Here is a 14,617-nt window from a genome sequence, read left to right as displayed (position 1 = left end):
GGAAAGGATTAAGGGATATAGAATAAGGGAAAACAGAATAAGGCATTATAACGGCGTTATAAGCACTAATAAACAGCCAATAAGCATGCTAATAAGAATTGGACCCTAATCTTAAGTGATACCCAATATGCATTCATCACTGTACTGTCTAAAGAAGTGATTTAATTTTACTCTAATACAATGAAAATAACAAAATACTGTATACTAATGAGAATTAAAAGAATAATGCTGTAAACATGTTACACATTGCTGTAAAAAATAACTGTGGTGTGGTTTATTGTATTAGGAAACGGTAATAAACTAAAAGTAAAATTTTGAGTAAAATGTCACGTGTAGTGGATACACAATGGGCAGAAAAAGGAGAAGTATTCCAAAGAGTTGTTCTTTTGTATAATACTCAGGAGCAAACACACGCTAACATAAAACAATACCGGAAAACCAAACGGGGAAAAACACAGGGCTTAAATGCACAATGTCAAAATAATCAGGGATAACAGAAACAGGTGGGAACTAATTAATAACAATGGAAACAAAAGAGGGAATACAGGCAAAACAGGGACACCAAACCAAACCAAGACAAAACATAACTGAAGGGGTGCGTCCTTGCGCCAAAAAAGTCCAACTGAGGAGGGAGGGTGGGGGCTCAGGAGGTGAACGAGGTGCAGGCAGGGGTAAGGCAAAAGGGAACAGTCCATGGAGTCAGGGTGGTGATGACAGTGAGATGAGCCAGGGAGTAGCCTGCAGCAGGAGGAGCCTGGTGGAGGTCCAGAGACCAGCCAGGACGGTGGCCCATGGTGGAGTCGGCGAAGGGATGAGCCATGGTGGAGATGGGAGAGGCGACACCAGGCGGAGCCTGCGACGAAGACGAAGACTGCGCCAGAGCCAGATCGACCAAGGATGAAGGAGGAGCCTGACAGGGCCATAGGGGCAGATTGACGAGGCTTAGGTTTGTAGTCCCGAGGGGGTGGATGGTTGACGGCGGAGCAAGAGGGACAAGGGAGCCTGGTGGGATGACAGGCCACGGTTGAGATGAGGGAGGCTGGAGCCAGGGTGTAGCCGATGAGTCGGATGCCAGGGTGGAGACCAGGTCTCTGAGGCTGGAGGCGGAGAGATTGGATAATCCAACCCCGAGATAGCTGCCGGCTGGAGATCCTGAAGCTCATCTGACCCAAAGGCGCTTGCTTACTGAGGGTGAGGGTCTTCAGGTGCCAGCGGACCCAAGGTTGATGGACTGGCTGGCAGAGACAGAGGAGGCGGGAGGCTGGGCTGTTCCTTCTTGGAGGCTGGAGAGGAGATGCTGGCTAACAGAGAGCTGGACGGGACCAGTGGAGACGAAGGAGAGCTTGGCAGGACCAGCGGGGAGGGGAGCAGCTATAATTCCTCTTCATTACCCCAGTCAACAATGGCAAAGTCCAGTAACTGCTCCCCCTCAGCAGCGCTTCAAGGCTTTCGATCTCCACAAGAACTCCCATGTCGTTGCAAAGTGTTGCTGGCTCACGCACCTGGTCAGACGCGTCTTGAGGCTCAGGTGCGATGATGGGCTCAGTCGCGGGTTCATGCGCTAGCGCTTGTGTAGCCGCGGGCTCAGGCTCTCCATCTGAGGTGGGCTCAGGCAGACCCTCCGTGCAGTGGGGTGTTGGCTGGCTTGTATGTTGTTCGGGTGTGGGGCTGGCGATGTCATAGCATCATAACATGACTGTGACGATGATCAATACATTTTACCCAAGATGGCAACATAATGGTATTCTTTAAAGAACTCATTGGAGTGCTATGTAAATCCCATTGAACTCTGTAATTATCCAGTACCACTGTATGTACTGTACATTATTTCACTATATTGCAACATGATGACATCATAGAACCACCAGAGTGAAACTGATACTGTAAAAAAGTATTTGCAAAGCCCTCATTACTATTTCAATGACGGGTCTGTGTATACATGGTAATTGCCGTTTCATGTGTATAAGCTAACATAACCATCACATGTATGTCGATTGTCCTTGTAATCTCTCATGAGTGAGGCTGCGTTTGGAGATTTAGCTTATGTTTATGGGCACTGCTGAGCAAGTCAAGGGACGATGATCTAATGAAAAGAAGCAGAGGAAATGGTCACGCTACAGAGCTCAGTCTAATGTTCTCCCAGCGGGAGCCACACACGAGCAGAGAGTCTGTGTGTGTGCTGTATAGTGTGTTTGCTTGTAATGATGCTCATACACATACATGTAAGCAGGCGACAGATAGAGAGATCTTATCTTATTCATCATAAGCAAGCCATTTCTGTATTACATGAGCTGACACAAGTGCCATACAGGTTCAAACACGTGCATGCCAGGTTGCTTTCTCATAATCAAGTACAATCCACTTAAACATCTCGGAGTCTAGGAAACGGATGTCTTATAAGCATATTCAAATCACTTTGTTTTTCTTCTTCTCTATGATATATGTGATGCTAGCAAAAAACATCTTATTAAGAAATTACTAATTTGATGCAGTGCAGTGTCCACATTTACAGAGATAATGTTCAAATTGTATATTACTGGTGGCACAGAAAACATTTTACAAACATAAACTATTCGTAAACTACTTACGGTAGTTGAATGTGATAGTAATCGTCTAAATTTGACTTATTTATTTTCTTATATTATTTTGAATGAATGTATATTTTTTGTTTTATTTTTATTAGTTGTTTTTCATAATAATATATCGAAACTTAATAATTTGTTTCTACCTCATGTTGGTAAAATGTTGATTAAAGATTTCTGCATCACATGTATCGCTAAACGGAAACACCAAAATAATGAAACATTTTCTAAACAAATTTCTTTCTGTCCTACTGCCATTGGTTGGACAAACAGATAGTCCCGCCCCTACTTTTGCCATCGATTAAGTCCAATGTTTCTGTACTGGCTAGGTCTGGATGCTCGGCATCCTTGTAATATGCTTAGTTCCTTAATATGCTATTCTAACTCCCTATACTTAGTATTGTACTGCAGATGAAACTAAGATTAAAGATCAAAAAATAACTTAAAGCAAAGGATTTGGATAATTGATTTGTTTCCCACTTTGAGCCTTTCCCACTTTCATAAGTCCAACGTTTGATTCAGCCCCCCGCCACTGAAATTAACATTGAAAATTGCATTTGAATGGTCTACCTTTAGGCATCTCTGTCAATTCGAACAACAACGATGATGCCGGCAGCCACCTCTCTGTGCCGCCCACGCTGAACGCTTTGACACAGCTGATAATGTAGAAGATCAGATTGTCCTCCATTGCCATGTTTCCAGTGACTAATCTCCCATTTACATCGCTGGCATTTTGAAACCACTCATTAGACTAATTGTGCCTTGTTTATCCAGATGCCACGTTGCCTGTTGTATTGAGTTTTGCAAGAGAAAGTTACAGCGATAGAAGGTGGACTGCGTGTAATTATACATTTTCAAAGTAAATCTCTTTAAAATAATAATGGACGCAATCATCGCACATTTGTAGTGCTGTTGTTCACAATTGTGGAATGTAGCGGTGATGTATTGTGTAGGAGCCTGAATAAGATGTTTTGTCTCTTTCTTAGATCCATAATTCTGTCTTTCTTTAGTATTTCTTTAGTAAGCAGCTCACAGATAATATGCAACTCTGTGCCAAGAGTGCAGTGCTGTATATTACAAAAGCTCTGTAATTTTGGGGGGAATTAATATGTCTTGTGGAAAGTCTTCGCCATAAAAGTAGACCGCTCAACCTGATCTCACCTGAATTCGTAACAATTTCTTTAAATTGGCTAATTGGTATTAATTCATATGCTGTGAATCATACAAATATGCATTATTAGTAGAACAAAAGCGTTACTGAAGTCCCACGCCTAACCCAACCCCTAAACCTATCGTCACTGGCACGAAAGCAAATCATAATAAAATGTAAAAATGAGATTGTACGAATTCATACAAATTAGCCAAAGTTAGCCAACTAGTAAAATAGTTATGTTTTCTTCCATGGGATTGTGTTGGACCGCCAAAGACATCGATGTGTCATGACACTGTGCATCTTTTGATTGTAAATCTAAAGTAAATTCCTGAAAAATGGGATAACCATCACCGGTTCGAATGCGTTTTTTTTTATACGGTTGCTGTCCTTCTAAAACCACGTATGTCTATATGGTTTCAGAAGAACAGCCACAATTCTACTCAATATTGCATTTTTTATTGACTTTTGAATCTTGTGTTACCTACAACAATCATCTTGTTTTATTATGTTAGTTCAGCAATCATAGCGGTCTACACAGCATGCAACATTTAATATTCATACATGAGTATAACTGCAGTTACAGATTAGCACAGACAACAGTCTTGAGTGTTCTGTAGCACTTGCTTGACATGGTTTCCAGATTTTCATAACAAAACCAGCCCAACTACCAACTAACCAAACTTGGAATAACCGGTTCATAGATTGGCTTGAACTGTTCCAACATGGCGGACAACCTTGTGAGAGCAATCCATAGAAACGGCAGTTAATGACGCATTTATGTAGATAAATTCATATCTTTCGATCTAGAAAGATAAGTGTTTTATTCTGAACTTGCAGCAGCAGACGGTTGGATGGGGATGGGTACAAAATCGGTCTATGTAAATTCAAATCTGAATTCATTTTGTGAATTGAGGCAGAGGCACAATTCCTCCTCTTTTGACAGTTTCAAAATAATTACATACATGTTTAACTGCATTTAATTATATGTGGCCTAACGTGTCAATTGTTTTGTTAAAAGAAACAATTGACCACTCATGAAAATCGATTCGTCCACAATCTTTTCAGACTGCCTTTTATGGCACTGGGCATCAATTGCTAGAGAAAGGAAAAAATAGAAAGCTACTATCAACACTACAGGGATTGGTTTATACATGTTTGGCCTCTGCGATGTCCTGTTGGCAGGTTATTACTCTCTCCATTTATAATAGCTGTGAATTACGGTGGAGTGGCGAGGGGTCGGGACAGAAAACATCTCCTGCCGTGAGCAGCAGACAGCCAGGAAGAGAAGCCAGAGGTTAACGTGAGGAAATTTGTTTTATGTGAAACGTCTTGCACCTCTTTGTTAGACAAATAGCGCAACCTGCCGAACATCACATGATTTTTCAACACCAGTTTTGCAAAAAACATGGCTCTGTATTGCAAAGACAATTTCGACATTTTCACTGGCTAGACTCATTAAACATGTGATTTTTAGGATATGGGACAGATATGGCAACTTTGATATTAATTTGAGATTTGGAGAAAAAAAATCTTTCATCATTCATTCACCCTCATGTCATTCCAAACCTGTGTGACTGACTTTCTTCTGCAGAACACAAAATTCTATATTTTGAAGAATCTTTGTAACTAAACAACAGGGGCCCCTATTGATTTCCATTGTATAAATACAATACATTTCGGAATGATATATCGTTTGTCAAAATATAAGACAGAGTCATATATACGTTTTGAACAACATGAAGGTAAACAAATGACAACCAAATGTCTTTATTGGGCAAACTATCCCTTTAAGTGAATCTTGACACTGCATAGGTGGTATAGTGAGTGCACTTGATGTTTAAAATGCTGTCTAGGTAGGCAACTTGCACAATTTTAGAACAGACCTTGAATTCTCACTTCACTGCAATTCAAATCTGCATGTTTGCTTTTAACATGTATATTTGTGTATAATGGAAGCCTCATCCAATGCATATTTTAATGGAACATCTGTGCACACCATACAGGTTGTAATTGGGAACTGTGACGTTTAATCGTGTAGTTTGATGTACTTGTTTGACTTTATGTTTTTGGAAATATCGCCAGTCACTATTGCATTACAGGAAATAGAAAAAAAGTGCCACAAAAGTGTAAAATTAGGCTTTCTTTTGCAAATAGGTCAATCTTGTAGCTGGCATCGTTCTATCCCAGTTTTGGTCTTTAGAAGGCTTCATTGTGTGATTTACTGTATGTTTGCTGTAATTATAAGAAAAGGAAACCCTCCATAATGACATAGTTTGGACCATTACCCGCTTGAGGCGGACTGCTCATTATTGAAATATTTTATTCAAGGTACATCTCTCAAGAATGCTGAACTTTAAACAACCTCACTCCGAAAAACCAAATCCGAACTCCCAGTCCTACTTCGCTCTTGCCCAGCAACCATACAACACTCCTTTGACACATCGTTTTTTACCCACAATCCCTTTAGTGGGGACGCTTATAATGATAACGTGGCATCACGCTGCTGGCAGGAAAACCTGCGTCGGGGGTTATACGGACGTGCTTTGATTTAAAATGCTGGTTTCCACGCCTCAGTGTGATTTCCAGGAGCGTTAATTTTAGGCTCACAGGCGGAGGGGCGGTAAAACCTTGTGTCAGGATGCTACAAAACATGCGCCCACATCGAGTGCACCTGAATGATGACGGCTAACAGCTGTTTTAAAGATTTTCAATAGGGTTAAACCAGAGGGTGCTTCCGATTCATAGTTTTCAAGCAATCACATTTTCCTTTTTGGGGTTTCAAAGTATATTGTTAAGTCCTTATCATTTAAATTCAAGATCTGAAAATGGTGCAAACCAAGACCTCAACTTGAATTGGCCACATAAGCACCTTGCCTTAAAAACACTGCCAAAACTCAGAATGTTCTATTCCTTTTAATTTATGATTTCTTACTGGGCCTCATTCATGAAACAATCAATTAGCATAATCTCTGCCTCTGCACTACAGATATGCAAATTGCGCATCTAGGTGTGCTGGAATCCTCTGAACTTCATTCTTTGCTGTGGAAACATTATTCCATAAATGCATAATAGACTAAATGCTTACCAATAAATGAACAAGTTAAACTCTGTCCACCAAAGCGTTTGTAGCCAGCTGAAATAATACCTGGTGCTCTTCTGAAATGACCAGCTTGAGAGCGCTTTGGAAGCACTGCACGTTTTTCCGGAGACGCGTTGGTTGCTTTGATTTGGGATATCCATGACAGTTACATGTCTTATTTTAAAGAATATTACTGAATAGACCGTTATGAAATGCAGTAACCAGCAATTTTAACTTTTCTTTCGTTGTGTTTGATGGTTGCTCAATGTAGTGTTTGTCCCGTGCAAAAAAGGATTGTGTCGAGCTCTGCGTTTCAGAGTAAGAAATGGAAAATGTCAGGCAAAAGAACTTGTGAAATATCATTATGATACATCAAAATACAACGTCACCAGTTTGGTATGGAGCAGGTGTAAATTTCTTTCGTACCAACTAAGATTTCTAAATACGAAAATGTTCATGAATCAGAGAATTTACGTCCAAACAACGTTTTACTAACTATTGACACAAACAATCTTTCTGATCGTGTTTCATGAATGAGGCCCATTGTCTGGATATATATTTATTGTTACTCTGGGAAAATAGTTTTTGTGTTCATATCACCCTACCCGAATTTAGAGCATACTATTCTCAATGGACACTAGCTTCAGAGTGCCATACATCACAGCCTTGCATTGTTCATGTATGGAAGTGTTATCATCTGAGATGGATTGTTTCCATATTTAAAATCCTTTGTATGTAAATCTGTGCATGGGTGTAGTGCATGAGTTTGCAGAGTTGGGCACCATTGTTTGTGTTAAAGAACACGTGAAATACATTGTGCTTTAGTTTTGTTGGTGGTTCTTCGAAGGTTTTTATTTGGTAAATCTGGCAATTTCTCTGTGTTTAGCTCCAATATCTTTCTCTGGGTTTGTTTGCAATCTACACGTCAAGCACATATCACCTGAGGTGCAGGTTCTTTTCTGGGCGAAGCTTAAGGCTGTGTGGTGCTGATAATGCGACGCAATTATGGTACGACATGTAGAGTTTAAACAAAGAGACTCAAGCTCTACCAGATTACAGCTACAGTATCTTCAGGTTAATTAGAGCCATTTATTTGAGGGTTTTTCTTTAAAACCAGATCATTGCACATTCCTAACATATAAACAGAATACATTTTTAGTAGCGCTGCCTAATACAAGCATTATATTTCTATATACTTTTCTTTTCATTAGTAATCTTATAAAAATGTAATTTGGTCATAAATAATTCCTCGAAGTAATTATTAAGATGTCCTCTCTGGTGGACGATTAAAGTATAAATAGGTTTACACCGTATATCACAACGAGTCCTAACCAGTGTCGTCACACCGCAACATACAATAAAATATATCTTTTTGATGTTCATTAGATATTTTGTCTTATCCACCCGCGACAGTGATTTACGGTTTTATTTCTTCGCGGCTGACAGCTCCGCCCACACAGCGATCTCATTTGCTGGAGTTTCTGGACCTCATGAATATAAATCATCAAACATGGATGAAAAGAGAGGAGACTAAATATATCAATTTAGAATCCGAAATTATAGCAATTGTAGCATAGCGTTTGGTTAGGTATTAGAATAGATCGAATGCATATCTGTATGTGCACACTCTTCAGCTGCACGGACAGAGAAATACGGTTCTGACTGTCAGTGAATCCATTTTGCTGGAATCTTATGGTAAACCACCTGCAACACCCTAGTAACAACCAAGAACACTCAAGTGTAACAAGAACTTCTCATCTTTTTCGCTAAAAGTAAAAATTTAGTTAGCTGCAATCCGTAATTTTTTATACATAAAACCACATAAACTATTGAAAAAGTACAAAAACAAATAGGGGTGGTATTACATACAGGGCTTAAGACTGGTCCTGGACTAAAATAAATGTTAAAACTGTCTAAACGGAAAACAACTTGCCCTGTCATATCTTAAAACATATCAGTCCCATTGTTTTTTTTTTAAATGCATATCGGTTATTCTTTGTAAGTTTTGTATGTTTGTAAAACTTCAGGTCTGTCTTAATCTAATCCCTGTCCAGGAAACTGCCCCATAGTGTTCGGAATTATCTCCTTACCTCTACCCGATTCACAACAGTAAGCTTTTGAGTTTTCAGATCAGATTTTACACATCAAAAAATAAATATACAGTATGTAAAGTAACTCTCAATTTCAAACAGAGATGGCGACAGAGAGACAAAAGTGACAGATTGCCTCTATAAAGTACTTTAGCTTTATTAACTTTACTGTTACTGTTAAGCTGTCTGCAGAAGTATATATGTATATATATATTTATATATATACTGCATATATTTTTGTTCAGAAGCATCGTGCAAATTCAACACCATAACATTATGATTGGTCTCAATTTGAATCGAGTCTCACCCTCATTTATGTTTCCTCTGTAGCCCCTTAATCTGTTAGCTAGGGCAAACTAAAAAGTTGAAATTGAATAAATAATGCGACTTTGGGGACAAACAGTCGTGACTCTGTCTCTTGCGAGTGAGTAACCTATCACAGCTAAAGCACCTTGTTTGATAGATTGACGTAGAAAGCTTTCCAAAACCCCTGAGCGTGCAAGAAGATTAGCCGAATGCCGCTCACCGCTGTGAATGGTGATATGCTGACGTTTTCAGCATTTCGAGCTGGGGGGGTTCATGCCTTATATTTGGTGTTGTGTTAACACCGGAGGCTAATCCCAATGTTTATATCTTTCAGTAATAACTTTTCAAAAATTCTACATTAAACGCTTTAGATTGTTTCTGGTCTTAATTGTCAGTTGGTGAGGGCTCCATGGGATTTGTATCTCATTTTTTATATTTTCACTTCGTGGAATTCCTGATTGTAGGAGCTTAAATGCATTGCTGCGGTGCGGACCGCCCTAATGAGGATGTGTTTTGGGGCGAGCAGTTCCGAGGAAGAAAATGCCAAAATGGCACAGGATTGCTGGAAATCTTAGTTATTGGTGTTGTTTGCTCAACCGAGGGTTTGTATTAGCTTAAGGTCAAAACCGTCTATGTACATTTTAAAGCATTTGTAAAGTTGTGGTGCTCAGGTCGCCAGATGTATTAAGCATTTAACCATTTAATTAAAATAAATCCCTAAAAGGCATTTATGTCCACCAGATCTATAATACAACGTATTGTTACTGTTATACTCGCAGTTGTGAGATCTACATTATTTTGTCGATGTTCCAAACGCATGAAAACTTCATAGAGGTTTAGAACTCAAAACACAACAGAAAATTCTGATTCAATGTGAAATGTTCGAAGAAAACAAACTTTGGTGCTCATGAAAGTTTCATGCTTAAAGTAAAACAAGGGAACTCATCCATTCGGCTTGATGGCAAAGAAATCCTGCAACATGTCTGTCACTCAAATGTTTTTTGGGAAAGACTGATTTGGTTTTCTTCCCAAATGGCAAATATTTTCTCTTGTGTTACATAACACCCTACTTCATTTTAAAAGTTTTTTTTTGTTTGTTTGTGTACTTGGGGATAACAAAAGATGATATGTTTAGTCTAAAATGTTAAAAGCGTGTCTGATCACATGCAAGTCGCTTTGGATAAAAGCGTCTGCCAAATTCATAAATGTAAATGATCAAAAACAACTTGCACTAACACGTCTTAAAATATACCAGTGATATTGTTTTGTCTCAAGAAATGCACACGGTAATGTTTTTTTCTGTAAAATACTGTTATATTCTTATTTAACTAAGGCCTAGTTTTGATTTGATTTGATTCAATTTATTGTCATTACACACATACAAGTACAGTGCAACGAAATGTATTTTTTAGAAGAAGATAAAGCATAACATGGGGAAGGTGAGGAGAAAAACATGTACACAATACACCATAGACAAGACTTGCAACAGGGATAAGTAATCCAGTTCCGACAAGCAGCCATCTGATCCTGCTGCCATTGTGACCGCTTGTCAGGCTGGCGAGTCAAAGCGACGGAGGCGATGGATCTGGGAATGGGTGACCGCCCTCGAGTGCGGCCTATGTTTGTGTGTTTCAGTAGAATGGGGGAGGGACGCAAGAGCGTCTCTCCATACTGCTCCACTCAGGGTTGATCAGATCCATAATTTCATTTGTAGAGCAGTGCAGAGAGAATCTCTCAATAGATGATACGAGACGAGACACGAGATCAGCAGGGAAAAAAGGGGAGGACGGGAGCAAGAAAAATGCGACTGCATCCGTTGAGAGAGCGAAGAGAAGAAGTCCAAGTCCCCTCAAAAATCTTGTTTTTATTGTGCATTCCAATAATATCAATCAAACTGCAGTTGGGTTGTTTTGATTAAGTAGTAACTTAAAAAATACAGCTCAGCTGTGTAACACAATAAAACACTTTAATAGCATCATAAAAACATGAGTTTTCAATTGAGTTGTCTGTTTGCGAATAAACTCATCAAATATATCTTGATTTAAATGTGTTTATATGTTTCTACTCGAAGACAAGTCAAATCTTGTCAAAACAAGTGCGAAATTCATTTTCTTGAAGTGTAAGACAGTAGTGAAACCGCTATATTGTATTGTTTTTATATCTTTCACAAAGGAAGGTTTCATCCCAAATGAAAAAAATCCAACTTTAATTACAGAACATATCATTTTTCACACTTTGTTTCAAAAATGGGTGGCTTTTCTCTATGGTTCTGTACCTTAAATATGTACTCTCATCCAACAGATGATGGCCCATACTCAAAAGGGAACAAGGACTCAACAGGGCCTGACAACTCGCTCATTTCCAGAAGACAAAGCATCCCAGGTACACCCAAATCAATCTCTTCCTCTGTTTGTGCCCACACCAATCCTCACACCCACCGCGATTCATCCTATCCGCACCATATACTGTAGTTCTTTTGATGTGGGTTCTTTTTTTCTGTCTTTTCCCATCGGGGATATTTGAGTTCTTCTTGCCACATTGACTCAGATGGCTGTTTGAGATGGGGGTTTGAGGCTGTTGCTAACAGTGTTCTCCAGATGTTCCTGCGGTTCTTGAAGAGCATCTGAATCATGCTGCTAGCTGGAAGCACTGCTGATCTGAGACTTCTTTCTTCTTTAAAACCAATTGGATTAGCTGAGTCAACTGGAAGTAAAAGTTTATTAAATAAATTACGTCATTTCGCTTTCTACTGTCAGAAGTTTTCCATTGTGATCTGTGAAATGTAAAATTAAGGGTTACCCCTTTAACTTTTGCATATTTGTTATAAAATCATCAACCATGAGCCAATCACAGAATGGACCCTGACGTGTGACCTTCCATGCTGACTGCTGTCTCCTGTACGTGTGTTTGGCTGTTGTGTTTCCGGGCAGAAGAGCTGCGCGGGGTTACACTGGTTGAATTGATTAAGAAGGAAGGAAGCACTCTAGGTCTCACAATCTCGGGCGGCACCGACAAGGACGGCAAACCCCGCGTCTCCAACCTACGGCCGGGTGGGCTTGCAGCTAGGTGAGGGCTCAACCTGACATCATCTCAACCTGATAAAACATGACAAAATCATCCAAGAGTTAAACATAAAACACACACAGACTCGCAGCAATATTGTTGCATTTGTCACTGCCTTAATGCTTGTACGACAGCCAGGTTTAAATCGGCCAATCACAGGGCTGCTACAGAATCACCTGAAATTAAAAGATATAGATCTGACTAGTCATAACATATAGCTGAAAATCCATAGATTGTAGGTGTCAACTTTTAGACGAATGGGCTCTATAGCACCCCTTGTGGCAGCTTTGAGAATGCAATACATAATAGCATCATACATTGTAAAACATTTTGGCTTTAAATCAATTTTTTTGATAAATTTGATAAATCGTCTTTAGATTTGTGTGACATTGTTTCATTATAACATCATTTATCATATCCTTATTTCTGTTTAACTAAAAAAAAAAATGACAAAAGTAAAAGAGTTTTTATCTTTAGTATATGTTTCCTTGCCGCTGGTATGATATTGTTTTGGAAAACTTCTGGGCTTGTGACAGATGTTTTGTCAGGCATCATTGTGCTAACTCATGTTGGCCTAGAGGACAAAGAGAATAACTAGCATTCATTTGTCTAATTAGCATCTAAATGAGCGTTTTCATACTGCCGGTGGAGTGTTCGCTACAGATAAAGAGTTCTCGCTTTGCCTTTACGTTCCATTGAAAAGATAATTACATTTTTGAGGTCCACCGTTGACAGGCGGTTTGTCTGGACCATCAGAAGTTGATGGATTCATTTGTCAATGTTTAATGTTTAATGTCAAGAATGCTTATAAACTATGTTAATTTTTACATTTAAAAAGATACTAAAAGCTACAGTAACCTTTACGTTGTTGAAATTATACCAACATGCTTTTTAATATTACCTGAATTGCTTAAATTATTGTCTCTAATTACAATACGAAACCATTTTTTTTACTATGTTTTTTCAATGCAGTCTTCAATGCAAATTTTATTTTACAGGAGTGATCAGCTCAACGTTGGTGACTACATCAAGTCGGTCAATGGCATCAATCTTACCAAACTCCGCCATGATGAGATCATTAGTCTGTTGAAAAACATTGGAGAACGTGTTGTGCTGGAAGTGGAGTATGAACTGCCGTCAGCTGGTAGGAAGTTGAGTATTCTGACTTTTGCCTGTTTGTGGCATGTTCCTGCCAATGAAAACCCAGTCTGAAATAATCGCTTGCATCCATTCATGAGGGTTTTTCCTGAAGGACAGACCTGCAGTGTACACATAGACACAATGCATGTGCATGGAAGCATGTAAATATTGCAAAATAAAGTGAGTGCCAGCCTAAGAAAAAATAATGTGACCCAATGAAAACCCATGAAACCCATTTTATCATCTAAAAATTGTGTTTATAGATGATTTGTGTTGTGTTTTTATCTTTATTTATTTTTTTACTCAATTAATCAATCAATGTTTATTTTCATAGCACGTTTAAAAACCACAGAGGCACACCAAAGTGCTGTACATGCAGATGAAATGATTAAAACAAGTTTATACCAATACATTCAGCAAAATCATCAAAAATAAGATAAAATAAATGTGGCGAGCCTCATGGCTCTCGTCCCGCCTTCCTCACCACAATAAATGATCAATTAAGGAACATTAAAAGCAAGAGTAAATAGTGTGTTTTGAGTCTGGTTTTAAAAATGGAGATAAATGGCGCAGTTTTAACATGCAATGGAAGGCAATTCCAGAGTTCCGGGCAAATAGTAGCAAAGGCGTGATCACCTTGATTTTTAAGTCTTGATCTGGTAACCCAAGCTCACAAGATCTCACAAGATGGGGGGAGTGTATGGTAGCAGGATATCCGTTAAATATTGAGGAGCTAGATTATTAATGGGCTTTATGAACAAACAATAACATTATTGATAGGAAGCCAGTGCAGTGTGCGTATGATGGGTGTGATATGATGGTTTTTATTTTCATGAAAATGAACAAAATTACTTGTCAACCATAGCTTTAGCTCATCTTTGCAGCCTAACCTTGGTTGTAGGAAATTTGTGTCATTATGCAGAAATGGGAGGTATATTTGCATGTCACCGGCATAAAAGTAAAAGGATACTCAATATTTTTCAAAGATAGAGGCAATAGGAAAACAACACTGGGCCGAGAATTGATCCTTGAGGAACACCACAGCCAAGACACATGTCGGAAGAGCTGCAATGTCCTAAGCTAACATTTAACCACCTTTTAGACAGATCAGATCGAAACCATTGTAAAACTGTACCGCAAAAAATCACACACAGCTACAGACGAGATAAGAAAGGCCATCGCCACATTCTTCCCTGAATCGGTT

General features: G+C 39.1%; 1 protein-coding gene across 1 annotated transcript in view; it reads left to right on the top strand.

Annotated features, from left to right (window-relative positions):
* Positions 1-14,617, top strand: part of grip2b (glutamate receptor interacting protein 2b) — a gene marked incomplete at its 5' end in the record, with an annotated part of 85,160 nt that overhangs the window by 42,980 nt on the left and 27,563 nt on the right. The window contains 3 exons of the mRNA XM_079470906.1: positions 11,512-11,592; positions 12,141-12,276; positions 13,272-13,417. Coding sequence (XP_079327032.1) covers positions 11,512-11,592; positions 12,141-12,276; positions 13,272-13,417 — 363 coding nt within the window. The remainder of the gene's footprint in view (positions 1-11,511; positions 11,593-12,140; positions 12,277-13,271; positions 13,418-14,617) is intronic.

Source organism: Barbatula barbatula (genome assembly GCF_947034865.1).
Source record: "Barbatula barbatula genome assembly, chromosome: 13".
In the NCBI taxonomy this organism is placed as follows: domain Eukaryota; kingdom Metazoa; phylum Chordata; class Actinopteri; order Cypriniformes; family Nemacheilidae; genus Barbatula; species Barbatula barbatula.
This window is presented reverse-complemented; position numbering and strand designations above follow the sequence as displayed.